This window comes from Pyrus communis, chromosome 8, assembly GCF_963583255.1.
Source record: "Pyrus communis chromosome 8, drPyrComm1.1, whole genome shotgun sequence".
NCBI lineage: Eukaryota > Viridiplantae > Streptophyta > Magnoliopsida > Rosales > Rosaceae > Pyrus > Pyrus communis.
The window spans coordinates 9,786,235-9,813,042 of record NC_084810.1 but is presented as its reverse complement, the minus strand read 5'-3'; the positions used below and the strand labels follow the sequence as shown (position 1 = coordinate 9,813,042).

The 26,808-nt window shown below is 37.5% G+C and overlaps 2 protein-coding genes across 2 annotated transcripts; one reads left to right on the top strand and one right to left on the bottom strand.

Moving 5' to 3' along the window:
* The first annotated feature begins 479 nt into the window (after positions 1-479).
* On the top strand, positions 480-14,453 carry LOC137742397 (DUF21 domain-containing protein At1g55930, chloroplastic-like). The gene is made up of 14 exons (XM_068482256.1): positions 480-1,383; positions 2,006-2,103; positions 2,207-2,300; positions 2,753-2,830; positions 2,984-3,087; positions 9,673-9,754; positions 10,028-10,167; positions 10,244-10,322; positions 10,433-10,496; positions 11,143-11,234; positions 11,334-11,399; positions 11,756-11,872; positions 12,856-13,026; positions 13,265-14,453. Exons 1-14 carry the CDS (start codon positions 811-813, stop codon positions 13,502-13,504), a joined length of 1,998 nt encoding a protein of 665 aa, XP_068338357.1. The 5' UTR covers positions 480-810; the 3' UTR covers positions 13,505-14,453.
* A 1,754-nt stretch (positions 14,454-16,207) lies between these two features.
* LOC137742922 (uncharacterized) lies at positions 16,208-16,612 on the bottom strand. Its single transcript, XM_068482859.1, has one exon. It carries the CDS (start codon positions 16,610-16,612, stop codon positions 16,208-16,210), a length of 405 nt encoding a protein of 134 aa, XP_068338960.1.
* Between the last annotated feature and the right edge of the window lie 10,196 nt (positions 16,613-26,808).

Sequence of the window (26,808 nt, the reverse complement as noted above, 5' to 3'; positions counted from 1 at the left end):
AGGGTGGGTGAAACTAAATGTGGATGGAGCCATAAGGACAACGGACGGGATAGGAGGTGCAATTCTATTCTTCTCAGAGTAAGAACAACTCAAAGTTTGGAGCGGTTGAGTGGCTTACTCACAACTCCCATCAGAATTCCATTGACCTCCCCTTTTCTATGTAAATGAGTTTTGAATTTTGAGGATATTTAAGTTTATTCGCGTGAGCTTTCTTTTATATTAATTTTTTTTTAATACAAAAATGACATTGATGAATTAAGATATTAAATATTGACTATTAATGATAAATACTCGTTCTTAAAAAAAGAAAAAGAAAATTAGAAAGGAAAAGAACAGGAACATTGGTAAAGAAAACAGCAGAAGGAAAAGATGATAGCAAACAATCTAACGGCTGGATGTCTGTCGCACAATATCCAAATTGCATAGCTTAGTAAGCAATGCGAATCCAAAGGGGACAAATGCCCTGTCCTCGTAATGGTCAATCTAAACCACCCTTCGATTCCAATTTCTTCAGCTCTCCAGTAAGTAACCACTTCGCATTTACCCAAACATGTCGCTGAACAATCCGACTAATAAGTAATATCCTCTCCGTATCCCCCACTCAAACACCCCCAATTTTGTCCCATCCAGTATCCCATATCCCAAACACATGAAAATTAGAAAAACCCCTATACAATAAATTTCAAAATTTCCCCAATTTCAGAACTTTGACAATAAATTTATTCGATTATTTGCTGTTTTATTCTCAATTACTTCATTTTTCGTTCTGGGTTTTGTTCATATTCTGTTCTTTTATTGTAATTTATTGAAATGGCGCTCGAGTCTTGTGTCCTGGCTCCGAATATGTTCGTTTCCGGGTCGAAATCATGGAGTCTCTTGTGTTGCAATCAGAAAACAAAGTTTCCGGTAAAGGTTTTGCTGCAAAATAATCGGTACCCGTTTCGATTCGGGCCGAATTGTATCGGTAGTAGCGGTGTGAAGAGGTTCTTAGCTCCAAGGTTTGAAGGAGTTGGCTTACTTGTTAATAGAGCTCCGTTGAAAGCTTTAGGTGAAGATAGGGAGAGTGTGGGTGGTACGAATGCTGTTTTGGGTTCGAAATTTGATTTTGTTAAGGAATTGGTGAAGTGTGGTGTAGTTTTGGCAGCTGTGGTTGGTGGGGTTTTGATTTATGGCTGTAGGAAAGCTTTTGCTGTGGAGGGTGTGGTCGATGCAGGTTATGGGGTTGTTGGGCAGAGCATATTGTTGCTCAGGAATGCCTGGCCCAAGACCTTGCAGGTACTGCAGGTGTTCAAAGAGCAGGGTTTGATTTTGGCGGCGCTTTTGGGTCTCTCGGCGTTTTTCTCAATGGCGGAGACTTCAATTACGACCCTCTGGCCCTGGAAGGTATGAACTTGTTATGTTACGTGAATGCTTATATCAGCGGTATTGTCAAGGATTGTTTATTTGTTTGGATGCTGAACTTGTACCCAACTGGACACTGTACCCTTTTGACTTCATTTTGTAATGTTACTTTGTATCCTGGTAGGTAATACGAATGAACATTGTAGAAGAGTGTATTGTTAGTCTATGACTAAAGTTTATCGTTCAGTTGTATGTTTTCGCTAGTTTCCATTTCTGGTTTGATATCCTGGTCATATGACGTAATAGAGTTAGGCTCTGTCCTCCCTAGAGTGCATTTTGTACCTTTGAACTAATACTGCAAATGATCTTTGCCTAAACTTTGCAATTAGTCAATAATAACTTGATTTCATATATGAGAGTTAGCATTATCTGTGGTTAGCTTCATTCTTAACAAGACAATTCTTTTCAATGGCATTAAGAAGCTCAATATATTACGGTGGTGTTCTTTTTTGGTCCTTTTGTGCTGATATATTTGTGAGTTTGAAATACTTGTACCTGTGTTCCAGCGAATGATCTTCCTATTAGAATAATGAATGAAGGTGAATGATCTGACACACTAGGATCTTAAAATAACATTAGTTAACTGATATTAATAATGTGTCAGATTCGTGAGTTGGCTGAGAAAGAGTCTGAAAATGGCGTCTTCAAATTGCTTCGCAACGATGTTACGCGGTTCTTGACAACCATACTTATTGGCACAACGTACTTTCCTTCTTGTTTCTTGCTGGCATCAATTTTTATTTATTTATTTTTATCGTGAAGTTGAACATTTCTTTCTTATTGTAGAATTTACTTATTTACTCAGTGTTGTCAATATTGGAGCAACTGCTTTAGTTACAGATGCTGCAACAGCAATATTTGGTGAAGCTGGTGTCACTGCAGCAACGGGCATAATGACTGTATGTCTCATTTTCCTTTCTTGATCAATTTATAAACATAGACATGAGAGAGAGAGAGAGAGAGAGAGAGAGAGAGAGAGAGAGAGAGAGAGAGAGAGTCTAATTATTTTGTTTTGTTAAAGAGAATGATATGTCTACTACATAGACGCTGACTTTTGCTGAAAAAAGCTATTTTTAGAAGTAAAGTTTAAAAGAAGTGTTGTGTTGAGAGAGAGAGAGAGAGAGAGAGTCTCTAATTATTTTATTAAAGAGAATGATATGTCTTCTACATAGATGCTGACTTTTGCTGAAAAAAGCTTTTTTTAGAAGTAAAGTTTAAAAGAAGTGTTGTGTTTTCTTGTTTCCTAACTTCTTATAAAAGGCTAGAGGCTGCATATACACAAATAATATAAGGAAACAATGTACTAGTGGATTTGATAATAAATGCTGTTTGTTTTTGTTGATAATGCAAGGTTGCTATTTTGCTTCTCACCGAAATAACTCCGAAAAGTGTTGCTGTTCACAATCCCACAGAGGTTGCAAGGTTTGTGGTATGTTAGAAATCTCTCTAACTTCAGCTAAAACTGCCGATGACCACTAGTTATACATCTTTGTCTTTTGCTTTAAACTTTGAGTTGCTTGATGGTTTTGCTTTAACTGATGTTACTCCTACTTCTTTTGAATGTTGGGTGTGATGCCCCTAGGTTAGGCCAGTGGCGTGGCTTTCATTGGTACTATATCCAGTGGGGAGAATTGTTACATATCTATCGATGGGGATGCTAAAAATACTTGGGTTAAAAGGAAGAAGGTTTGCTTTTTTGATAACCCAAGTTTGAATTCTCCCTGATTTTCATTTTGTCATGGCTTATAGACATAATAGTACATACAGTAATTTAAAGAAATTGTTTGCCAAAGGAGTAGGAAAGATGACAAAGTCAGATTATGGGTAGGTTGGAAGTATCTTTAAGTGTTAATCAAAACATTTGTTGCTGATTGTATTTATAAATAGTTAGTGGGGACGTCAGTTATCTGCCTGTAAATTGTGCATGTTTTATCTCTCTCCAACATCAACTGAAAAGCCTCTTCCTTTACTAACTCCTTTACTCTCATTTTTTCCCTCTCCTAAGTGTCCTGACTAGTCTTCTCAGTTAAAAGACAAGCTGTAGACATTTCTATAAAGTTAAGGAGAGTGGCATAGGAAGACTAGTCACATAAATACTATATTTCATAAATTTGATAGTATAAATTTATTATGACCATTCAATAATATGATTTCTCTATTTCTGTTCATGTTATCTCTTATACATCATATCATAATATGATGTATAATTGAGTTTTTAAACACATTGGTTAGGTGGCTAGAGACTGTAGAAAAAACCCCTTTCACTGGACCTTGCTCTTTGATGTACCCAACGACAATAGACTAAACTAGCAAATATAGAAAACTTAGAAACACACAAGAATTATACTGGTTCGGCAGAACTTATGCCTACGTCCAGTTGTGATTTCCCTAGGTAGAGAAATCACCGCTTCTTTGATTAATAATAGGGATTACAGAACTTATGCAAACCCTAGAACTAATCTCAAACCTCTCTGCTGTTTGGCTGTTTTCTCTCTGCTGAAAATCAGCCTTGCCGCACCCTATTTATAGATATAGGGTTGGCTTACATGTCCTTTACAGATTATAATTCCTATTCTAAGTGGAATAGGAATTTAGACTTCCTTTCCAATTCCAAATAGACTTCTAGGATTTCTAATCTACATTGAATAAGGAAACTAAGATTCTTTCCTAGCCCTTTTAGGAGAAGAATTGGTGCACCCTTTCCCTAAAACAATCCTAAACAGAAAAGGACACAAACTGACGAGCCAAAAACTAACAATCTCCACCTTGGTGAGTCAAACCAAGTCTTGATCGTTTGCACCCCAGAGTATCTTTGAACCTTCTTGAAGTAGCTCTGGAAAAACTTCAAGAGTCTTCACCTTGGCAACCTCCTTCTTGCCTCATTGCACCTCAGGTGAGGAGGTGCTCCACTTTAATCAATCAACGAGATTGATCAAGTTCAAACAATGCTTGAACTTCTTGGCCGGCACTATCTTTGTAAGGAAATCTGCGGCATTGTCATCCGTATGAACCTTTTCAATCCAAATTTCCTTAGACTCCACCCAATCTCTGATTCTGTGATATCTTGCTTCAATGTGCTTTGATCTTCCAGAAAAAACCTGATTCTTTGCCAAGTGAATGGCACTTTGACTATCACACTTAAGCTTCACACAATCTTGAGTGATTCCCATTTGACTTACCAAGCCACTAAGCCAAATTGCTTCCTTTCCAGCTTCGGCCAATGCAATATACTCTGCCTCTGTGGTCGATAAAGCTGTAATTGGTTGCAGTAGTGCCCTCCAACTGATTGGTCCTCCTGCGCATGTAAACACATAACCAGAAGTTGACCTTCTCTTGTCCAAGTCCCCTGCATAATCGGCATCCACATATCCTAACACCCCTGCATTTTCCTTTTGCTTCTCAAACATAATCCTTTGTCGCCAAGAACCCTTCAAATAACGCAAAATCCACTTGACTGCATCCCAATGTTGCTTTCCTGGATTTGCCATGTATCTGGAAACAACACTGATTGCTTAAGCTATGTCAGGACGTGTGCATACCATTGCATACATGAGGCAGCCCACGGCATTAGCATAAGGCACCTTCTTCATTTCTTGTTGCTCTTCCTCGGACGTAGGACACTGTTGTCCACTTAACCTGAAGTGAGCTGCCAAAGGAGTCGAAACTACCTTTGCTTCTTGCATGTTGAACTTCTCAAGAACCTTCTGAATATACTTGGCTTGTGATATCCAAATCCTTCCAGCGGTCCTATCTCTCTGAATTTCCATGCCAAGGATCTTCTGTGCGGCACCTAGATCCTTCATGTCGAACTCCTCGCTCAACATCCTTTTCAAGTCTTGAATTCTAGACTTGTCTTGACAAGCAATTAACATGTCATCCACATATAGCAATAGCAATATGATCATCCCATCTTGGAACACATGATAGTACACACAACAGTCATACAAACACCTTCTAAAATTAATTTTCAGCATGAATGAATCAAACCTCTTGTACCACTGTCTTGGAGACTGTTTCAGGCCATACAGGGACTTCCTTAGCTGACATACTAGGTTTTCTTTCCCATATTCAACAAACCCTTCTGGTTGAGCCATGAATATCGTCTCCTCTAAATCCCCATGAAGAAACACTGTCTTCACATCCATCTGCTCAATCTCCATGTCATGCTGAGCTGCCATTGCTAAAAGCAATCGGATAGAAGTATGCTTGACTACAGGTGAAAAGATCTCATCATAATCCACCCCTTCCTTTTGTGAGTACCCCTTAGCCACGATCCTTGCTTTGAATGTCACGGCATCTTGTTCATGTAGTCCTTCCTTTTTCCTAAATACCCACTTGCATCCAACTAGCTTTCTGTCTTTGGGTTTAGGAACCAACTCCCAAACAGAGTTCTTGTAAAGAGACTCCATTTCCTCTGTCATAGCACTTATCCAACTATCTCGCTCATCACTTGCTATAGCTTCTCGATAAGTAGTTGGATCTCCTTGACTAATGTTAAGAGCATAATTAACTTCGTTTTGGTCAAACCCCAACCTGTCAAGTTTCTTCTTGTTCCGCTTAGGTTTGTCCAGTGCTATGCATCTTTGGAATGCAGGTGGATTGTTAGGTGGAGTTTGACTCCTTTGGGGTATCTGGCGGATTGGAGTACCTTCAATCTGTCCTGTTTCTTGCTCCACCTGATTCCTAACTGGTGAATGATGCTGATGCTCTTCTTCTTCCTCAAAACCATCAGATTCGGCCTCTTACTCAATTTGCTCCACCTGAGCTTCTTCTTCCTCTGAACTGATTAACGGAATCTTTGTTGCTTCAATTCCAGCATCATCCTTCTTCTCCCTACTGCTCTTGACTTTATTCAGAGGCATGGTTGTCTCATCAAAGACAACATCTCGACTGACAACCTTTTTCCTGTTGTTGAAATCCCAAAGCTTGAAACCCTTCACTCCTTTCTCAAAACCTAGGAATATGCAATGTATAGACTTCGGTTTGAGCTTGGACCTTTCATCACTTGGAATATGTGCATAAGCACTACAGCCGAACACCCTGAGCTTGGAATAATCCACCGGCTTCTCAGACCATACCTCTTCTGCACTCTTAAAACCGAGAACTGTAGATGGTGATCTGTTAGTCAAATAACTTGCATGATTAACAGCCTCTGCCCAAAAACTATCAGGCAATCCTGCATGAAATCGCATGCTCCTTTCTCTCTCCATGAGAGTTCGGTTCATCCTCTCAGCAGCTCCATTTTGTTGGGGATTCTTCTTTACTGTGAAGTGCCTTATGATGCCTTCCTGCTTGCAGTAATCGGTGAACTCAATACTTGTATATTCACCTCCATTGTCACTTCTCAGATACTTGATCTTTCTTCCAGTTTGATTCTCGGTTTCTGTTTTCCATTCCTTGAACTTTGCAAAAACCTCGGATTTCTGCTTCATGAAATAAATCCAAACCTTCCTAGAAAAATCATCCATGAAAGTAACAAAATACCTGGCTCCACCATTTGATTTAGTTGGAGCAGGACCCCAAACATCTGAGTGAATATAGCTGAGTTGCTCCTTACTTCGGCTATCTGCACTGCTACTTGCGAATGATACCTTTCTTTGCTTCCCAAGAACACAGTATTCACAAAAGTCCAGTTTGCAAGCTGACACGCCTTCCAACAGGCCTTGCTTGTGTAATTCTTGCAATCCCTTCTGGCTTATGTGCCCGAGCCTATGATGCCATAGTTCAGTCTTGTCTTCTATACTTTGATTTACAGAAACAGCTGCTCCCCCGACTATAGTGGTCCCAATTAACTTGTACAACTTATTGGGTTGTAGGTCACCCCGCATTACCACTAGCGATCCTTTGGTTACCCTGAGTCTTCCTTTTTTAGACTTGTACCCATAACCGGCCTCATCTAAAGTACCCAAGGAAATCAAATTCTTTCTTAGTCTAGGGACATACCTGACGTTCCCTAAAGCTCGTATCATCCCATCGAACATTCTGATTCGAACAGTGCCGATTCCTCTTACAGGACATGAAGAATCATCCCCCATTAAGACTTCCCCGCTGCTGACTTCTTTGAAAGTATCGAACCATTCTTTTACTGCACACATATGAAACGTGCATCCAGTATCCAAAATCCAATTGAAAGCCTTGGAGCCCGATGTTACCGAAAGAAGTTCCCCGTCACTCTCATGTTCGGTGACTGCACTAGCGGAACCTGAGCTTCCTTCCATCTTGGCTTTCTTTTCTTTCCAAATCTTGCAGTTCCTCTTCCAATGATCGGCTGAACCACATTCGAAGCAACCTTCCTTCTTTTCCTTTTTCTTCTTGGATTTTGACCTACCTCTGTTGCCAGTTTTCTCTTCTCTTGTCTTTTCCCGCCCCCTCTCCTTGCCTTTGGCATAAAGGCCTTGAGAGCTTTCAGTTATATCATCTAGTTTAGCATATGACTGAAGAGCTTGAATTACGTCTTCAAGCTTCAAGGACTCTTTTCCAAACATTAGAGTTGTTCGAAAGTGCTTGAAAGACGAAGGTAGAGACCTTAGCAGGATGATAGCCATATCATCATCTTTGTAAGTCTCTTCGACTTTCTGAAGATTAGCTATGCAATTCTGGAACCTGCATACGTGATCTTCAATATCACCTCCTTCTTCTAGTCGAAGCCCGAATAGTTCATCCTTTAGAAAAAGTTTATTGGACACGGTTTTTCCCATATAAACATTCTCCAATTTTTCCCATGCTTCCTGGGCAGACATCTTTTCGGTGATGTGTGACCGAACTGATCTTGTGAGATGGATCTCGATGGAACTCTTGGCCTTCTTGAGAACCTTATTCCATGCTGCTTCTGTCATGCTTTCCGGCTTCTTACCATCAAGTGCATCATCCAAATCCTGCTGTATCAGTACGTTCTTCATCATCCTTTGCCAGTCCGTGAAGTCATCCTTGCCGTCAAAGGGTTTTAACGCAGGTCCTTGATCCGCGTTCATCTTCCCTTTTAACATCGTAGAACACCTTGATCCTAGCTCTTGATACCAATTGTAGAAAAAACCCCTTTCACTGGACCTTGTTCTTTGATGTACCCAACGACAATAGACTAAACTAGCAAATATAGAAAACTTAGAAACACACAAGAATTATACTAGTTCGGCAGAACTTATGCCTACGTCCAGTTGTGATTTCCCTAGGTAGAGAAATCACCGCTTCTTTGATTAATAATAGAGATTACAGAACTTATGCAAACCCTAGAACTAATCTCAAACCTCTCTGCTGTTTGGCTGTTTTCTCTCTGCTGAAAATCAGCCTTGCCGCACCCTATTTATAGATATAGGGTTGGCTTACATGTCCTTTACAGGATTATAATTCCTATTCTAAGTGGAATAGGAATTTAGACTTCCTTTCCAATTCCAAATAGACTTCTAGGATTTCTAATCTACATTGAATAAGGAAACTAAGATTCTTTCCTAGCCCTTTTAGGAGAAGAATTGGTGCACCCTTTCCCTAAAACAATCCTAAACAGAAAAGGACACAAACTGACGAGCCAAAAACTAACAGAGACAAACTCGAGGCCACTTTCTAGTTCGCAATTTTTTTTCTCCCTATTAGAATGTGGCGTACGCTTTGTTCTGTTAGGTGTGCGTTGGAAATCTCTACCCAAGAGCAGTACGTATTCAGCTGATGTGCCATATGGCTTAAGTTAAGCTTCTCAAGAAATAAAAAGAAAAGAAAAAAGGAAGCATCTTCAGTATTCAACAGCTCCTAACAGCTTATGTTTATGGGAGAATTTTAAACCAATGGACTTTATCATAGCTTCTTCAATATTCACATGCCAACCCCAACGACTACAAATGCTCCATATCACCCAACATAATTAATCCACGTGTTTGGGTCAGTCTTACTACATGTGAAGGGGGTATGTTGATAATATAGTATCCCATATCGAAAATTATCAGCCTTGCATTATTACAAATTATATGATCCAGGGTCTCCATGTAGCCAATTAGTTGTGGGTTAGACGCACTAAGTTTAACAATATATTAGGATTCTTATCTCATTTGTTTGTTGACAGCAAGCGGAACATCTACCATTCTAGAATATTATTGAGGATATCTTCTTTTGTTTAACCTGACTATATTTTCTGGTGTACCTTAATTTTTTTATTTTTTACGCATATACCTTCACTTTATGGATAATAAAGAATTACATCTGTGGAATATTCTAGTCGTATCTATTAATGTTGTTTACTTAGGAAATTATGCCCTTAATTTACACGATTTTTCTTTTTATCAGCGAACCGTATGTTACTGAAGAGGAGTTAAAACTGATGCTGCGGGGGGCAGAGTTAAGTGGGGCAATAGAGGAGGAAGAACAGGTATTGGAACAGGGCTTTTTATTTTTTACTTTTGTTGAAAATATCTTTTGGTTTTGATTACTTGTTGCAAGATGAAAAACAAATACTTTGTTTTTGAATAGTTATAATAAATAGAAATGTTATACTCCTTGACACGTCGAGGACCTTTTGTATCTGGAGAGAAGAGAGATTGTGGGATGTGTTAGGGATTTAAGTTTATTAGTTGTCAAGCTTTCTGATATACGGTCATTATCTGAGATGCACTTTTTTATGGGAAAATAACTCCTTTTCCAGGATATGATCGAAAATGTGTTGGAGATCAAAGATACTCATGTTAGGGAGGTGATGACACCTCTCGTAGACGTAGTTGCCATCGATGCCAGTGCAACACTAGTTGATTTTCATGACCTGTGGGTAACTCATCAATATTCAAGGTAATCCAAAATTTTAGTGCTACACCGAATAGTTTTTTCATGCCTTCTGGTGATAATATCTTGAACATTCTTCTAGGGTACCTGTATTTGAGCAGCGTGTTGACAATATAGTAGGAATAGCATATGCAATGGATCTACTGGATTATGTTCAGAAGGTGAGACAGTTTGTACTCGTTTTTGTCCCTCTATGAAATCCTTATTCTTTATTTATTAATTGAATAAGCGATCTCATAGTGCAGAACTGTAAATTTGTTTGATTTTGAAGGGTGAGCTACTAGAAAGTACTACTGTGGGGGATATGGCTCAAAAACCTGCTTACTTTGTGCCTGGTAATCATTTGTGTTATGCCAAGTTCTATTAATCTCATCTGTTCTAGCTTAAATATTCATTGTACATTGCAGTCTCTTAGTTTTCTTTTGTATTTATTACAGATGAAATTCCTTTTTGTATTTTTTTTATTTTTATTTTTTTAAACTTGTAATTAAAACCGTTTCTGAAAATAAATTGGCACCAAGGTAATTCAAATCCTGGGGTGGTGGTTGGTTAGTTTTTTTTGGCAATGCCTATAACCTTTGCCTGTTTTGGTACGTAGGCCTCATTCTAGAGAAGTCTTTGGGGATGTTATAAGGCTTAAATCCCTTGGTGCCCACCCGACCGATCGGGTGCATCCTACATTGAGTTTCATGTTCTCTATCTCAAGTAGGAATCATTGAAGGAAATCTATGGGTTCAGGACTCTGAACTAATGTCACTACATGATACTAGGTCAATTCACTTGTAAAGCTTTAACAATATTAGCTTTAAAAATCTAATTGTGTTATCGTGCATAGTATCAAGTTGGGATAGCTCTTTAAGAAATTATGGGCTGTTCATGGTCAAAGTTGTCTGGAACGTGTTTGCCATCTGGTTTGAAATTTCTCTTACTTTTGGTCTCACTATGGAGTATGGTCCTTAATTTTAATGGTCCTTATTGCAGATTCAATGTCTGTTTGGAATCTTCTTAGGGAGTTCCGCATTCGAAAGGTTCACATGGCCGTGGTTCTTAACGAATATGGTGGAACTGTGGGGGTGTGTTCTTCATTCATCATTGAATTTAATGTTCAATGTTTCTGTTAAAAATTCACCAAGTTGCGCAGCATCTTTCTAACTTGTTTTGTGATGAAACAGATAGTAACCCTGGAAGATGTGGTTGAGGAAATTGTTGGTGAAATATTTGATGAAAATGATTCAAAAGTAATTCTCACTACCACTGTTTGTGCTCCTTGACCAATTTTTTTGTAATATGTAATGTAGCAAAAGCACTATGGGGGCACATCCATTTGCACAAGTAGTATCAGTCGAAATCTATCACATTAAAAAGCTACAAAATCAAATAAAAGTCAAGCAACGGAAAGAAAATTTCCTTGTCCCAAATTTTTTTTATGCTTGAGATATGTAGCTTTACACATACAGGGAATGGGCACAACTTTTGTTTAACCATGAACACACAAAACTATGCTTCTCAATATGATGATAACGTCTTTCTCAAGAAATAAAATAAAATAATTATTGATGATAACATCTGACTGAAATTATTGATGCTGAAACAGGAGGAGATTCAGAAAAAAACTGGCTACGTTGTGATGCGTGCAGAGGGGATATTCGATGTAGATGCAAACACATCTATTGACCAGCTCTCTGAAGATCTAAATGTCAAGATGCCAGAGGTATCTTTGAAAGTTTTGAATTCTAAATGTTGCTCTTGAAATTTATATATTAAGTGATCATACCATACCCATCCTCCCCGATCTTTTGTCTTTGAGCATTAGGTCTTTCTTGTCTTTTCTGCATAATTGCTTGTTCATTATTGCAATGTAATACAACTAAGACCATATGATGTAGTTCTATTTTTCTGATGCGTAAAAATATATTTAAAAGCACCTAGGTCTCAAGGGCCACAACCCTAGTGTCCAACCCACATACACGCAAGGGGAATTAAGAATTTAGTGAAATAAAATAAAATAAGAAACGGAAATTAAGGAGTTAGGCTCCTACTCAGTCCACCAGTCCTGTACTAGACTGAATGTTTGAGCCATCAAAGGCTCTCTGGTTCCACAAAACCAAGGGCTCGTTGTGAACTAATGCCTAGCCTTCCATACTTTACGTCTAGGAAGCAAAATTTGCACCGGCACATGGATAGCACAACGGATACCGTTGAACTCATGCATGAGAAACGACTATTACCAAGAAACTGGCTCTGTTTCATATTGTAGTTTCATTTAAAATCGTCTGATGAACAGCTGTCCACATTGGAAGTAGCACTTCTCATGCACAGTTAATTTACAGAGATGGTCTTTCCTTGTTTTGAATTTGAGTGCACGTTATGGGTATGCATATGTCCTCCCTTTAATTACAGACATCTTAACACTCAAACACTGAACAAATAAAAATTCCTGGATCATTCTTGTGCTCACCTAATACGTATGAGTGTGATTTGAGAGCTGAACTCTAATACCTTACAAAAGCTCATTAGTTTCCACTCATTATCGATTATCAAAGAACAAAGTTATGCTAAAATAATTATTTTCCAAATGGTTCTGTTTTCCTTTTCAATGTAGACAATTTTAAAAAGTATCAGCGATGTGCATTGGATGTTAGACATATTTTCCAATTTCTCTTGTACATTGATCTAACTTTCACCTGTTTACAGGGTCATCAATATGAGACAGTATCAGGTTTTATATGCGAGGCATTTGGATATATCCCAAGGACGGGTGAGAGCATCAAAGTTGTTCTTGAAAATGAAAATGAAGAGGAGATTGATGAGAGCAAGTCTGAAAACCAGGATAAAAAAGAAAAGCACCAAATTTTTAAACTAGAGGTATGATGTTTAATATTTTGCTGCATATAGTTCTTTGAAAATTCCTTACTTTTAGCTTAATTAGGTCTCAATATTAATGCTTGCACGTATTATTTTTTGGATGATTTGGTCAATCATATATATGGTGGTGGTGGGGGTAGATTGGGTTTGCCTTGGATTAACTAGTATTAAATGAGTTTTGGCAATTGGACCGAGTAATATCTTTGTTAGTATTGTTTTTTTTTTTTTTTTGGGCCAGATACTAGCAGGAAATGCCAGAAAGGTTGGTGCTGTTCGATTTGAAAGGATAGAGAATGATCCTGCTACATTGGAGACCAAAGAGGTGACCCGCTTGGTTCCCAAAATCATGAAAAGAAAGTGGAATGGTGATCGGGACTCGGATGGTACAGACTACGACGAAGATTCATTTCAGAAGAGACCACAGAACACCATATCTGATGAACATGAAGACACTGTTGATAATGTCAGTAGACATTAGTTGCATTTCGTGTGATTCCATTTTTGACGGAATCATACAAGAGGTAAAAATTGAGAACAAAATAACAAGAAGAATCAGGAAGGAATACCGTAAAAAGATTCAAAGATTTGAGTACCAAGATTTGAAAATTTCACAGTAACCTGTCCTGATGTATATCTGGTATTTGATATCTAGAAAAGTGCGTGATGTACATAGAGCCATCTTTGAGGGAGATAACCTAGGTTGATGGAACAATCAATTTAGAAAACAAAACCAAACTAGATGATTTGTACGGTCACTGGATTGTTCTTCCAATTTTGTTATTTGCATTGAGCTCCCTCTACTGTCAAAATTTCCGATTTGTACTATCTTCTCATGTTGCTCTGTAGTCTGTAGGTATGGTCAATAATCTTTTCTTTCCTTCATTTCGGCCCAAAAAAGGGCTTCGGTTTGCAGTTTGTAGTTTGCTATTAAACTTATTGAACTTGAAATGGGCAGGATTTATCATTTTGAATTCATAGGTTGACAGAGAGGTTATATTTTTCCTTGATAAATATAGTGCAGATTATGTAAGATTCGATTTCTCTCTTTCTATATGTCGATGGTTTTGCGTGCCATCACTGGTCACTGGGTTATAATCCAATTCACAAGTTGTGTGCTATCTATGGACTGTGATTCGGCCCACATCGAAAGATTTGATGTGCTGGGCCTAGTTCTGACTTAACCGACTGCGTCCAAGTAAGGAACATCTTCTTCGCTTAGGTTCTTCACAGCCTTGGAGGGAGAATCGAACATAAGAATTAACAAGAAACTAACGGAAGTGAAGGTGCATGGAAATTAGAATGTGAATAATACTTGTTCATACTGACTTTGTGAAAGCAAAATCGCTTTAACTATAAACGGTTTATCAAGCTTTTACAAAAATTTCTCATGTTTGAAATATTAGAGGAGCACCTTGAGGTTTAATGAGTGCTACTAAGCCCACCCCCTTTTCTTATATTCTCGCCCCACTTAATTTGTCACCCACTATTAAAATTAAAAACAATGAGATACTATTTCTACACCCACCTTTAATCCTACAATAACCTTAATATTTTAAGGGAAATGTTATTAGCACTCCAAAAATCTCATTCTACACTCCTCACAAGTGTATTTTTCTTTCCAAATATATAAAGTTTGGAATGTAGAATGAGATTTTTGGAGTGCCAATAACAATTCCCTATTTTAAATTCCTAACAATAAATAAAAGATAAGTTAACAATTATTACTTTTTTGTTTGTTTAAGGTTGTCATGGGTTGGATTTGGATGAGAGAAGATGTCGCGTGCACGGCATATGGAACAGGCGACACATTCCAATCGGGTTGCGCATATGGAGGAGTGGCGCGGGTCGCCTCTTTCAGGATCTGCAGAAGGCCGGCCTGCAAATAACGGGTTTGTGGGTTCGTAGTGAGTGTTTTAGCCATGAGTTTTATCTTCGCATGAAAGAAGTGGAGGACGGCTGGGAGCACCAATACTAAAGCAGTGGTTGTCCTGATGGATATGGAAGAAGAAGAGGAAAAAGAATCGAAGGGGATGTAGGGGACGATCTGGGCATGGTTCTGATAGTATTCTTCCTCCTTTTTTTTCTTTTAAACTTTTTTTTATTTTTTTAGTTTATATATATGTGTGTATATATATTCAAATTGATTTTTTTTAGGTTTTACTTTGTCAAAATCCTTTTTTGTTTAGGTCCTTCAAAGTCACTTTGCAAGAGGATAAATTTGTAAACAAAATATTTAATTTGGAGTGGTGGAGAAATAAAACATCTGGGTGGGAGTAGCAACACTTGGTTTAATTCACTTTCACAACATGCCCATAAAGACAAATTTACCCTTTTATTTGCTTATTTAACACTAAAAACTTTTATAAATCAAATAAAAAAACCAAAATATTCCCTATTCATAATCTCAAACGAAACCCTAACCAAAGCACGGATGCGTCTCTCTCTCTCTCTCAACCGAAGCCACCCTTCTCTCAGTCTCCCATTATCATTTCTTTCAATCCAACCCAAAACCAAAACCACCGAATTGAACCACAGGTGAAGATATTGAATTCAGATTTTCCAAGGTTCTAAAAAGCGCTAGATAACAATAGTGCGGTGGGAAAGGGTATAACGCTTAGATGTCTAAGAGGGGCCTATGTGGTTTTTTTATTTATTTTTATAAATTTTATAAATTGTATCAGGATACATCAATTGCAAAATATAAATTATGAAGTACTAGAATAAGAAAAGGAGAAGCCGGCCGGTTGTGTTTTAGAGATTCTCTATGTAAGCTGTTCATCCGTTAAAAAAACCTCAACAAAGTTGAGTAGTAGTGAGGTTTTCTCAACGCTCCCTATCTTGAACGCCTACACAGAACCAAACTTTTTATGATATATTGCCCATGTTACAGATATTTCCCCTCTTTTCATCTAAGACGCTTCATTTTTCCGTCACCAAATGATATGTAGACGTGATTAAACGATACAGAATATGGTTGGGATTCATTTGTACACTGACCAGATCACACACTGGACTCGGAAAGGAACATAAGATACTGCTTCTGATCATCCTGGTACATATTATAATTACATTGTTAATGCTTCCTCAATATAACTAGTAGATCTAACTAGAACTATATATATATATATATATTTAACAATAACATTACAAAGCGATGAACCATCAGTACGTACAAGCAGCTTCACAGGCGAAGAGAAGTGTCGACATCTGAATCATCAAAATTGTCTGTTCTGCAGATGACTGGAACTGAACTTGAACCTACGTTCCCCATGTCCCGAGTCTCATCAGAAACCTGCAGATAACTAGATTGCTTGCTCTGCAAGTTAGGTTGGAGATACATTGAGTACAGGGGTTGGTGAGGAGGTGGCTTACTGTTGTGAGAAACTGTCAATCCAGATTGGAGAAACAACCCAGTTGGCTCGTAATATGCGGCCGGAGTACAAATCCTGTCTGATTCAGAAAGTATCTGCCTCAAGAGCTCTCTCTCCTGCCTAATCTCCTTTGCTCTCTGCAATTGTCGAAACCTCTCTTGCAATAAGACAATGGAAGAATGAACTGCTGTGCCATCTTTGCCTTGCCTAGCCATAAAGAGGGGCTGTAATTATATTTCAATTGCCTTTTGAGGTGACCTTGTGGGGGTTGTATACCTATATATATATCTAGTGCATGATGAGTAATTAGGAAAATGTTTATTTATTTATTTTATTGAAATTAGGCTGCCATCCATCAGATTCTAATGATGTGAACAAAGAAGAAGTATCTGCATCTTTGATGCAAAGTCCAAGAAGGCAAAGCTTTGTAGCTAAATATTCTCTTAAGTTGGGGTTGGTGAATGGGAGTATAGGCCGCAGTAAGCTTCGATAGGGAGAAAATGGTGGGGAAAAGAGTCCAAATGGTGTGTAAGGTAGCCTTTGGAAATCTTTTTGGAGGAATATATGGAGGGGGTGAAGCTTTGTCGGCTTGTCTCCAAGAGTTGATGTCGCTAGCTTTGGAGATGATGTTGCCTCTCTGGGTAAGGCTTTCGTGGGATCTTGTTATTATTCTTTTGGAAAATTATCTAACTGTTTATGGGTAAGGGGTCTTCCTCACGTACATACTACATTTTGATACGTGTGCAACTATTGATCCATTATGGGCTTACATAAACATAATTTCAATCTTATTTAGCAAAAAAACTGTTAATCACCCTTTTCCTGCTTTTGGCTTTAATGAGAAATCCTTTTTGAGAAGATAACTAGTACAAATGAGTGGGAATTAGAAACCCTTTTCCTAAACACAAGTGAAGTACAAGAAACATATGTTGCTTGGATGAAAAGTTTGATAAAGTTATTGTAAGATGAAAATTGGAATTGAGAAAAAATTGAGATAACAATTCACTTAAAATTTTAGTTGAAATGACAAATTAAGAAGAAAAACGAAGTGTAAATTCATATGACATTTCAAAACAAATTCTAAAAAATAATGTAGAGGATGAGGATGAAGAAAGTTGAGATTCTATCATTAAACTAATTGACAATATGAGAAATAGTCCAATTACTTATAAGCACATACAAGATTCTCTATCACATCAATATAGGGTTTATTCTTACCGGACGATAAATATGGGGGGCATGACATAATGACAACTGACAAGAGTCGAAGGAAATTTGATTGTTTTGTACCTTTTTATAGAAAGGAGAGAAAGAGAACCTACCAAAAGCACAATTAAAGCTAAACATGTCCCTCCAATTAGAGTGGGAAAGGCTCTTTTTTTCCCTCTTAACTTTCTGGTTTGTTTTCAAGTTGTTGGATGAAAATGCATCATGGTTGGTTCTAGTTTGATGCTTCTGTTTAACGCCACAAATCCATTTGTTAGTCGTTAAAGGGGTAAAACAAATGAAATAACTAAATAGCCAATATAATACAAGTGGAGCACGCCAAGAAAGCAAAGTTAGCTATACCTATGATTATATTTAAATGTAGGTAAATATATGCTATGATTTTGTATAGTATTTTAGTACATAAACATTATCTTGTACAATCTCAAGGTGACCAAACAGAAAAACATTCCTCCAATTTATTATGTAAAACTTTGCGAAGATGTATAAAAAGTTGCAAAACAACGCTTTTGAATGAGTTTTTCTTGACAATACAATATAGAGAAATATTATGGAGACTCCCTCAAACGCGATTCTCCATGAATGTTTTGTCATCTTATATTTTTAGCACAATGTTTTATAATGTTAGCACGATAATTGACGTTAAACTATGAGATAAAATAGAGTCCATAAAAAGTCCCACTTTGAGAGAGTCTCCTTAACATTTCTCTACAATATATTAGGGTTAGATTAATTAATAACATGAATACGCATGATCATTTGGGGTTGCAAAATGTTGTATTCGTTCAAAAATCAAACCCCACCAGTGAAATTGTTGTGTGCAAGTAAGGCTTAACACCTTGTGCAATTATTCACCACCAAAAATAAAACGCAGGCTGATAAACTTTTGCAGTTCGATCGACAATTTGTGTAGTAATGTAGAAAATCTAAAAAGTGCAAAACTCGAGTCCCTATCCCAATATCATTTGCATTAAGTTTTTTATCTTAAGAAATAGAAAAGAAGTAACCACTTGCGACCACCTGCAAACAAACAACGAAGAAACGGTAGAGGCGAATCTAGCTTCGTTCTTCACGACAGCAAGCTTCACACACAGTCAATTCGTTGGCTACACACACACACCTTCTTTTTTTCAATATCAATGACAACTAAACATACTGATCCAAACTAGGCAAACAAACAACAAAGAAGCGGGAGAGGCGAAGAAGGACATACAAACTAAGTAGATCAAACTCCGAAAGATCAAACCTGCTATGATACCAAGTTGAATAATAGAGTAACCAATTAGAAATAACAAACTAACAAACCTAATAACAAATCGATTACAAACATATTATTTTATTAATTGTAAATAAAGATTGCCATGATGACTACATAACTCGAAGGGACTAAATTGTGACAAACTTACTTCTCAAACTAAATTACAAGCTATATTAATAGTGACATAAACCTAAGAAAACCAAAAATACTCTAATAAAAAATCAAGTCGTATCTCTAATTAATTTGCTAAATAAACTAATAAATTCCAACAAATATAGCGGCACTAAATAGTGTATGAGTACTACACAATTACTATTGTGACAAACAAGTACTAATCATATAGTAATGAACAACAAAGCCTTAGAAGATAAACATGAGGAAATAATTAATACTAAAAATATGACTTCATCCCTTGAAATTTAATTTTTTTTTTACATAAAACCCGATATAAGTTTTTTACTTAAATAAAACTCATTGACTAGACTCCACATAAGCAAGTTCATTAATTATGTTTGACTTTACACATTTAAAATTTTTGGATGCCTAAAATACCCTTATTTGAATGCCTGAAGTAAACAATTAATTCCATATGGATTGTAAAGGGTAATTAATGATTTAGGGACTTGTTGGTTTGGATCATTTAATATCAATTATTAATCATTTTTCAATTGGCACAAAGTTTGTTGGTTCAATCTTTCCTCCTTCTTTTATTTTATTTTTTATTTTTTATCTCTTCCTTCCTCAAAAAGGAGACACTAGTAAAAAAACACTTTGCGCGACGTAGGTACTTTTGTCGCGCAAAGTAAAAAATCGTTGCCTAAGGGTTTGCGCGACGCAACCTTCGTCGCGCATTAATCGTCGCGCAAAGTCTGAGACGCTAGGGTTTGAGCGACGGCCCACGGGGCGTGCGTCGCGCAAAGTGGGTTTGCGCGATGGCCACGGCGTGCGTCGCGCAAAGTTGGTTTACGCGACCAACGGAGTGCGTCACGCAAATCCACTTTGCGCGACTACCGAAGTGCGTCGCGCAACTCACTTTGCGCGACGCACTTCGTTGGTCGTCGCGCAAACCCACTTTGCGTGACTAACAGAGTGTGTCGCGCAAACCCACTTTGCACTACCCACTTTGTGCGTCGCGCAAACCCACTTTGCGTGACTAACGAAGTGCGTCGCGCAAACCCACTTTGTGCGTCACGCAAACCCACTTTGCGTGACTAACGGAGTGCGTCGCGCAAACCCACTTTGCGCGACGTACGCATGAGTCACGCAAAGTGGGTTTGCGCGACGAAGCCATGTGTCATGCAAAGTGATTGGTCGTGCACAGTGGGGAGTAGTTTTGGTCAAACTTTTTTTTTTTTTAATTCATGATAAATATTGTAATTAAATTCGAAAGAATAATTAATTAACCAAGCAAAAGTATTTAATTATAAAATATATGAAAATGTACATACAAGATCCGAACAAAAAAGAAAAAACTAAAAGTGAACTAGGTTTAATACATCAAGCTACTAGGTATCAGCAGGACGAGGTGGCTCTGAGGTCGAAGGTGGACCAAGATGAAGTGCTGGTAGTGAGATTTGAAGGCCGGACATCTGTATGGCTTGTACAAGGTCTCTCCACGCCCCGGCATATGACCTCATCTCCTCGCCCTGGGCCCTCAGTTGCTCCTTCATCTGCTCGCCCTGGGCCTTTAGGGTTGTCACTTCCTCCTTCAATGCATCTACCTCTGCGTTTGATCTGGAAGAAGAGGCACCCGTTTCACGAATCTGTGCTTTCCCCATACACCGAACAACCTTGCCACGACGACGACCTAAGTTCTGATCCAGGACATCAGTCATGATCTGAAAACCTACATCCTCAGGTATCGTGACGTCCTCGATCGGGGTCTCCGGGGGAAGCTGCGATGTTGCTTCTTGGAGAACAGAAGTGCTCTTTTCCACCATAGTAGCCTATAATAATAAAGAAAAAACATATAATGTTTAATAACAAAATATAAATAATATTTGAATGATTCATACATATAAGAATAATAATAATTACATATACTTACATGAAACTGCTCAGTAATCTCCTGACCAGGTCGAACGTAAACGTCCTTGAGCATGTCGATTGCTGGGAACTTAGAACCCTCCTGAAGAAAAAAAACAGTAAGAAAATTTTATTAATCAATAATAATAATAAATTGTATAAAATTTCAAAGTTAATATACTTTTACCTCACGTCGTGTCTGAAGCCTATAGTTTTGGCACACTCGAACTCCAATTTACCATTACAATGTGTCCCTATTATATATATATATATATATATATATATATATATATATAGGTAAATCATAAAAATATATAAATTAGTGGGCATAAAAATATACAAAATGTAGGTAAATTGATAATTACGTACATAATTTACCTACTTTCTCTTAATGTACCTACTATTATATTATAGGTAAATTACCAACAGAATATGAGAATATTATTAGAATATATCGTAGGTAAATTGTTCAGAGAAAAAAAAATATCATAGGTAAATTGCCAAAAAGATATGAGAATATTTTTTGTATATACTGTGGTAAGTTACCTACAATATGGCAATATTATTTATATTATTGTTGACCCTAAAAACTACCAAGCCTATGTGGTGCGCAGCTTGAGTAATTAATAAGCTAACTATGTCATTTGGTTGTGTGTAGGGCGTGCCAACTCATCGGTCGAGTTTAGCCGGTGAGTAAAATATGTTGATGTGGCGTTGGACGCGCTGCTGACTTCTTGATCTTGCGACTACGGCCGAGGAAGGAAGACGTCTCGGCCTTCGGGTTGTAGAGCATGAAGACAGGGCTACTAGTTTTGCGAAGTTCAATACCAAATTCGGCTTTCAATGTGCCGAATGTAGTAACCTATAACACCTCACTTCGTCAAGAAGGCTAATGAGATGACCTCTGCCAATAAGAATTCGAAAATCCTTCTCAACTGAGACTTGGATAGATAACTAGTCGGCCTTGACGCAATGCTGTTTATCCAAACTGAAGGAGCTTCGCGGTCGGCTGATTCTACGGCAACAGTGCTGTTTATCCAAACTGAAGATGTCACTGGTTGCCTTCACAGTGTTGTTTATCCAAACTGAAGATGTGTTGGCGGAAAAAGAAAATAAAAATCTCAAGGTTGTTGAGAGGTTCGCGTAGAGTGAGAGTTTGTGCATAGCAGTTTGTGTGTTGAATTGGAGGGGGTCCTAATGTTGTCACTGCCTCTGTATTTATAATTCACCAGTAACCCTAGGATTGCCATCGTAAGTTATGAAATAATAGGAATATTCTCTCAAATATGCATGATCCCGCTTGGCGTGGCCTTGATGATTTCATAGAAACCAACCAAGACTCAAACTCTCAAAAGCCTAAGCCTACTTAGACTTCTTATTGCTAATTATCCCAAATATCCATGTTGAGTGAATTTGGCTCCATGAACAACCACATGCTGACCCACGATGCAAAAGCTTATACCAATATGCTAAATCATTTAGCATAATTAGCAAGATAATTGTTGCCATCTTATCACCACCACGTGTAGAATCATCTTTCAAGCACATCACCATTTTTACTTCACCTTTATCCCATTGTTCCACGTGGTTCTGCATGCGCATCCATTCAAATATGAAACACATGCAACTGACTAGATACCAAGCTGCACATAACTCTCCTTACTGCCACATTTATTGTAAAGGGTTAGCAAGCAGCCAGCTGTGCAATCTTTTTTAATTTCTCCATGATCCAATAAAACTTTTGATAATCTGCAAAAGAATCCCACGAGTATCTCTGCAAGCTTTAAGGATATTTTCCAAGATAATTACTATGATTAAAATTAATAGTAATTCCAAGAAAAATCTCTTAATTTCATAATCATCCGATGGCTTCGACCACTTGGGCAGAAATTGTAAAATCGGGTCCAAACAATTACATAAATTAGTAGAGACATTTTTACTATTATATATAAGAGAATAATTTACCTTGAAAAATAATGTTGTCAGGATTTAAGGTAATGCATTAGATTGTTGTAGAGATAAAAAAAAAATACTAAAAAACATGGAAGATTAATCAGATTTTAAAGCAAAATTGTAAATAATTTGTAATAGTAGGATACTTACATTATTCTTATGTGGCAATTTATTAGACGTTTGAGTTTTTATTGGATGTTTAATTATAAGTGGGTTTATGTTTAGAAAACATGAGTTGTGAGGACCAATATCTAAACAACCCTAATAAAAAAAAGTTCTCCCCTGCTCACAATTTTACCTGCTCACATATTGTGTGCACATGGGTTGTGCATGGCCCCTGGTTAATTTATGATGCCATGACGACACTCTAATAACAACAATCTGCTTCCTACCTAGGCCCCCTGCCTATGCGGACTAAGTGGATTTAAGTGGATATATTATATACCATATAAATAAAGTGCCTTTATATTTAAAAAATTATACTTGTGTTGAGAATTTGGGTTTATTATTATATAACACCTACGTGCAGATTACATTATACACAACTCTTCATGTATAGGTGGCAAAGGTTCTCATTCTCCTTTTGTCCTATCCAATGTGTAATTCTCATTCCCTTAAGTTCAATTACCACTAAATGAGAATTTGAACCACGTTATTGTTAGTCCATTGTGAGACTAATTCCACCCCTTCCCTTAGTGTACATAATATTGTTTATTCAATATATATATATATATATATATATATATATATATATATATATATATATATATATATAGAAGTGTTATAAATAGGTAAAAGTTAGAGAGATAACCTTTACTAGTGACAAGAGCGAAGCAGGTGTAAAATATCACACTATAATTGTAACACAAGGAATGATTAATAAAAGTGGGAGGAATAGATACTGATGTTAATTATCTTTCCTTTCTTTCTCTTTTCTATATCTATTGATAGCAATCAGAGTGCTCAATTTATAGAGCAACTCCATATTATTACATGTTGAAAATTTACAACACACCTTTTGAAAAATGACCTCCTTCATTTCCAAGTCCACATATCAACACTGCCAATGTTTTCATTCATCTGCCAATGTTGCAAATCCAATCTGTGTGGTTATTGAAAAAAATCTACCAAGGTTTTCAATATTACTGTGGGCATTCATTAACCCATTAGCATTTTCAACACTCCCCCTTGGATGCCCACATATCAACATCAGTTGCCTCATTAAAACCTTGCTTGGAAAAACCTAGTAGGAAAAAACCATAGCGAAGGAAAAAAGTACAACTTTACTTGGATTGCTATGCTTATGTTGCCTCGTTAAAACGTTGATAGGAAAAACCCAGTGGGAAAAATCCTAGTCAAATGAAAAAGAGTACAACATGCATGTATCATGGATGCTCCCTGGATATATATCTCCCCCTGATTCTGCATTCTCCAAATTTATCTGATTGGTAAGTCGACGTAATCCGATACTTTGCACTATCTTCTGAAACGTGCATTTTGGTAGAGATTTGGTGAACAAGTTTGCCAGATTTTCATTGGAACGGATTTGTTTGACTTCAATAACTTTAGCCTTCTGAAGCTCATGTGCACTGAAAAACTTGGGAGATATGTGTTTTGTCTTATCGCCCTTGATGAATCCTTCCTTCATTTGGGCAACACAGGCTGCATTATCTTCATGGATGACAGTTGGAATGTATGTCTTTGAAGGTAAACCACATGAATTCCGAGTATGATGAATCATTGATCTTAACCAAGAACATTCACGACTTGCTTCATGTAAATCAAGTATTTCTGAATGATTTGAAGATGTAGCAACTAATGTTTGCTTTGTTGAACACCATGAGATTGTTGTATCTTCATTCTTGAACACATATCCAATTTGTGAGCGGGCTTTATGGGGATCAGAGAGAAAACCAGCATCTGCATATCCAACAAGGATCTGGTCATTTGTGGATTTCTTTGAGTAGAAGAGACCCATGTCTGTTGTCCCACGAAGGTATCACAATACATCTTTGACTCCCTTTCAATGACGAATTGTTGGAGCAGAGCTATACCTTACTAACAAGTTGATTGAAAAAGCTAAATCTGATCTAGTACATTGTGCTAAATACAATAAAGCACCTATTGCACTCAAATATGGTACTTCTGGACCAAGGACCAGTTCATCATCTTCTTTTGGATGGAATTGATCTTTCTTAATGTCCAAAGAATGAACGACCATTGGCGTGCTGAGTGGATAAGCCTTGTCCATGCCAAATTGCTTTAGGATTTTTTCAATGTAAGTTGATTGGTGGACCAAAATTCCATTAGCACAATGCTTGATTTGCAAGCCGAGACAAAATTTTGTTTTTCCAAGGTCTTTCATTTCAAATTCGCTTTTCAGGTATTTAGCAGTTTTATTGAGCTCTTTAGGGGTTCTAACTAGGTTCATATCATCGACATATACTGTCACTATAGCAAATCCAGAATTGGATTTCTTAAGGGCAAATGACATTGTTGATATATCCTTCTTTAATCAGATACTCACTGAGACGATTATACCACATTCGTCCAGATAATTTCATCCTATACAATGATTGCCTTAATTTGATATACCGCATACCTCATGGTTTGTTAGTTGTTTCAAGCAACTTAAGTCATTCTGGGACTTTCATATATATGTTAGCATCTAATTCTCCATATAGTTACACGGTGATGACATCCATAAATCGCATGTCAAGTTTTTCTGAAACCACTAAACTTGTTAAGTAATGGAATGTAATTGCATCCATTACATGGGAGTATGTCTCCTCACAATCAATTCCAGGTCTTTGCGAAAAGCCTTGTGCAATGAATCGTGCTTTATATCTTGCAATCTCGTTTTTCTCATTGTGTTTCCTTGTGAATACCCATTTGTAACCTATGGGGTTTACACCAGGCGGGGTTTGGACTACTAGTCCAAAAACATTTCGCCTTTCCAAAGAATTTAATTATGCCTGGATTGCATCTTTCCACTTAGACCAATCTTGTCTCTGTTTGCATTCATCAACAGAGCGGGGCTCAAGATCATCACTTAATATGATTTCAGTGGCTACTGCGAATGCGAACATGTCGTCGATGATTATTTCATTCTGATCCCACAATTCATTAGTACAAGCATAATTTATGGAGATTTCTTTGCTTTCATGTACCTCTGATTCTTTAGGTACATGTGTCTCATCAAGGACATTTTCTTTTTCAGAAAGTACAAAATCATGAATTGTGGATGTGTTATTCATTTTTTCTTCTTGAATGATTTCATTTGGATTCAGTTGTGCCCTCGACTTTCTTTTTCGATGAGCTAAATCTTTTGAACCTAGAGGTCTACCATGCTTCAGGCGTGCAACAGATGAATCATTTGCTGCCACTTTATTTTGTCCAACAGGGACATCAATTCTTGCAGGTGCATTTGTAACTGGTATATGTGATTTTGTCACTTTTATAGCATCATTAAATACATCTGGCATTTGATTAGCAATACTTTGAAGATGAACGATCGTTTTCACTTCATTTTCACATTGAGTGCTACATGGATCAAAATGAGATAAGGTGGGAACAACCCATGTCAGCTCTTTCTGTTCTTCTGGAATGGTCTTTTCTCCCCCTAATGACGAAAATACTGTCTCATCAAAGTGACAATCAGCAAAACTAGCTGTAAACATATCACATGTCAAGGGTTCCAAATATCTAATGATAGATGGTGAATCAAAACTCACGTAAATTTCCAGTCGACTCTGAGGTCCCATTTTAGTGCGTTGTGATGGTGTAATAGGGACATAAACAACACAACCAAAAACTCATAAATGTGAAATGTTTGGCTGATGCCTAAACACATGTTGTATTGATGAGTATTGGTGGTTGGTTATAGGTCTCAATCGAACCAATGATGCAGCATTTAAGATGGCATGTCCCTATGTAAAAATTGGCAAT